We start from the raw sequence: 2,815 nt of genomic DNA, 5'->3' as shown, positions 1-2,815 counted from the left end.
GCGGCGACGGGACGGGACGGGACTGGACGGGACGGGGCGGCGGAGCCGCTGCGCTGCGGTCGCCGGACTCACGTCCTTTGTGTGTGTCTGTGTGTCTCTCTGTCCCCAGGTACTGGTGGAGGAGCTGGAGGAGCACCAGGTGAGGCGCCTGCCCCGGCGGGACGGGGGAAGCCCTCGGGACGGCGGGGTCGGCGTTTGCCCTGCCCCGTCTAACCCAGCCCATCTCCGCCCGGGACACCCGGCGGGAGCGCGGCTGCCCCGCGGCGGGGCCGGGGCCAGCGGCCGGGGGGGGCTCCATCCCGGGGGGTGCGGGCGGGCACCGGGGGGGGGCTCCCCGGGGAGGGGTCGCTCGGGCTCTGACGGCCGCCCCCGTCCCCGTGTCCCTCCCGCAGCTCATTCCGCGGCGCCTGGACTGGCAGGGCAAGGAGCACCGCCGGAGCTTCGAGGACCTGGTGAGACAAGTTTCACTCCTGACTTTTCCGACAACTTCCCTCCGCCCCCCGCACTGCCGCCGCCGCCGCACCGGGCGCCGCGTCCCCCCCCCCCACCTCGCCCCGTTTGTGTGTCCCCCCCACCAGGGCTGCGGGCTGCGCCCCGCCGAGGCCGCGGCGGGCCGCGGGGTGCGGAGCGGAGGGCAGGGCAGGGAGCGGAGGCGCGGCGTGGCGGGGGGCTGCCGGTGAGAGCTCCGCGGGCCGCCCGGTGGCACCGGCGGAGCGGCCGCGCCGCGCTATTGTGGGGCCGGGGGTTATCCGAGGGCACGCACCGGGGCCCGGCGCGGCCAATGGCGCTGCGCCTTACAACGCGGAGAGCGGTGCGCGGCGATGTGAGGCGGCAGCTGATTGGCTGCGGCGGCGCCGCGGCGGAGCCGGCGGGGCGCGGGTCCCCCCCCACCCCCGGTCCCTCCGCGCCATCGCCGCCGCCTCGCCCGCACCCCCGGGGCTGCCCCGCTCCGGGCCGGGCTCGGCCGCGCTCCCGCGGCCCGACGTCCCCCCCCCCCCGGACGTGCCGGACGTGCCGCCGGGCCCGGCGCTGCCGGGCTGGGTCAGGGATTCCCGGCCTGCGGCGGCCTGCGCGAAACCCGCCCCTCTCCGCGGTGTCTGGGCCTGCTGTCAGGCAGGAAAGGAGGGGTTAGGAAGTGTAGTGTTGTGGCTGTTAAATGCCCGTGGAATACACGGGGTGGCTGCTTTTGCTGAGTGCTAAAGCCTGTGAATGTGTGTCATTGAGGAAGGTCAGTCCCTCCGCAAGGCCGGGGGTGGGGGGTGGCCCTTGGCCCCGCGGCCCCCGAGATGTGTCTGTGTGAAAGCGACAAAACCGAAGCTGTTCCAGTCCTTTTCCAAAGGGTCCGGGCGGCCTCGCTTTTATTTCTGGGAGCTCTGGGCAATGACGTGTGGCGCTGATGTAGCACTTTGCAGTTGGAAGGCTGTAAACTTCCCCATAGCGTTTACAGCGTTGATACCTGTGCCCAGCGCTGGCACCTCACCTGGAAGGAATGGAAAGCACGTCCTGGCCTCTCCCGGCTCCCGTGGAGCAAGAGTGACGTGGGATTTTGCCATGACTGTTGCTCAAACTCCTCTGCATCTGACTCGGGAGCTGGTTTCCCACTTCAGCAGCATTGTAGGAGTTCAGGTGTGGACAAAACTCCTTGTGCCCAGAGGAGACCTTTGGGCCAGCTGCCTTTCCCTTTCTAAAGCCTATTCAGGATTTCAGGTGGAAGCTGGGCTTCCTCACACATCTTGTGGATAATTCTGGCACTGTAAATTGAGCGAGCAGACATAGAGTAAGTTCTGCGTTCAGTAAATTTTGGTGCTCTATGGTATTCCTAGAGAATCTGAAATCTAACCGGGCTGTCTCAGGTTTAGCGTGGGACTGCACCCAATATCCAGGGGAAATATTAGCAGTGCCACTGTGAAGTCTGGTGTCAGACAGAGTGGTTTTGCCTATCACTTTGATTAACATACAATTATTTTCCCTTTCATTCTTTGTGGCACACATATAAAAGCCGTAAAACCTTAAAATCTTTTTTTTAAATGTGTGTGTGAACATGTTGAAACCTATTTTTCTTTAACATTTCAGAAATTGGAGAAAAAACATTTTGAAGTGAGTTTTGGAGTTAATGGGAAATTTCTTATTTCTGTATAAACTCATATCATAATTAAATTTAAGATTTTTTTCCCTATGTCTTAAAGTAATCAGCACTAACCCATGCTTTTAGTTTGCCCTTTTATCTAATATTATTTAACTGTTTCTCATGGTTTACAGTAAGGACCAGAATTATAAATTAATCATTACAGTGGGGTAGGTTGATGCCAGGTGGGATGAGCTGAGTTTCTGTCTGTGAATCCTCAGAGTGTTAAGGATGTTGAAGAAAGGCTTTTTCTCCCTCATTGCTTAGGGTTTGCTGTGTTTGGAATCTGGACTTTTGGCTGCATATGATTGTTTATTAACCTGAGCTCCTCGACTTCAGGGCTGGCTGGATGTCTGAATGCCATGTTCAGAGCAGAGCCAGGGTTGTGAAGGACACAAAGCACTCCAACCTTCATTTTAATTATCTCAGGCACATAATGACCCAAAATTAAATTGGAGATGCCAGCAGTTGGAGGTAAAGGAGTTTTTTTTCCACCCATTTCTGCTTTTTACAGCCAGAAACCCAGAATCGTTTACAATCTCAGCTGGGTGGTTCAGCTACTCTGGTCAGGCAGGTAATTGAATTCATGAGAGTTTACAACCCGGAGAAGTCTGATTTGTTTGTTTGCCCAATATTCAGACAGAGTGTTTCTTGTTCTGCTGTTTCAGCTTTGTTTTCCATCTTCACTGT

The 2,815-nt window shown here is 58.4% G+C and overlaps 1 protein-coding gene across 3 annotated transcripts in view; it reads left to right on the top strand.

Annotated features, from left to right (window-relative positions):
* BRWD3 (bromodomain and WD repeat domain containing 3) overlaps positions 1-2,815 on the top strand; it is a 51,009-nt gene that overhangs the window by 313 nt on the left and 47,881 nt on the right. For all 3 annotated transcript variants that reach the window (XM_053955555.1, XM_053955554.1, XM_053955553.1), the window contains exons 3-4: positions 110-139; positions 393-452. In XM_053955555.1, coding sequence (XP_053811530.1) covers positions 110-139; positions 393-452 — 90 coding nt within the window. The remainder of the gene's footprint in view (positions 1-109; positions 140-392; positions 453-2,815) is intronic.

Source organism: Vidua chalybeata, chromosome 14 (assembly GCF_026979565.1).
Source record: "Vidua chalybeata isolate OUT-0048 chromosome 14, bVidCha1 merged haplotype, whole genome shotgun sequence".
Lineage (NCBI taxonomy): Eukaryota > Metazoa > Chordata > Aves > Passeriformes > Viduidae > Vidua > Vidua chalybeata.
Note: the sequence above shows the minus strand (reverse complement) of the source record. Positions and strands in the feature narration are given on the sequence as shown.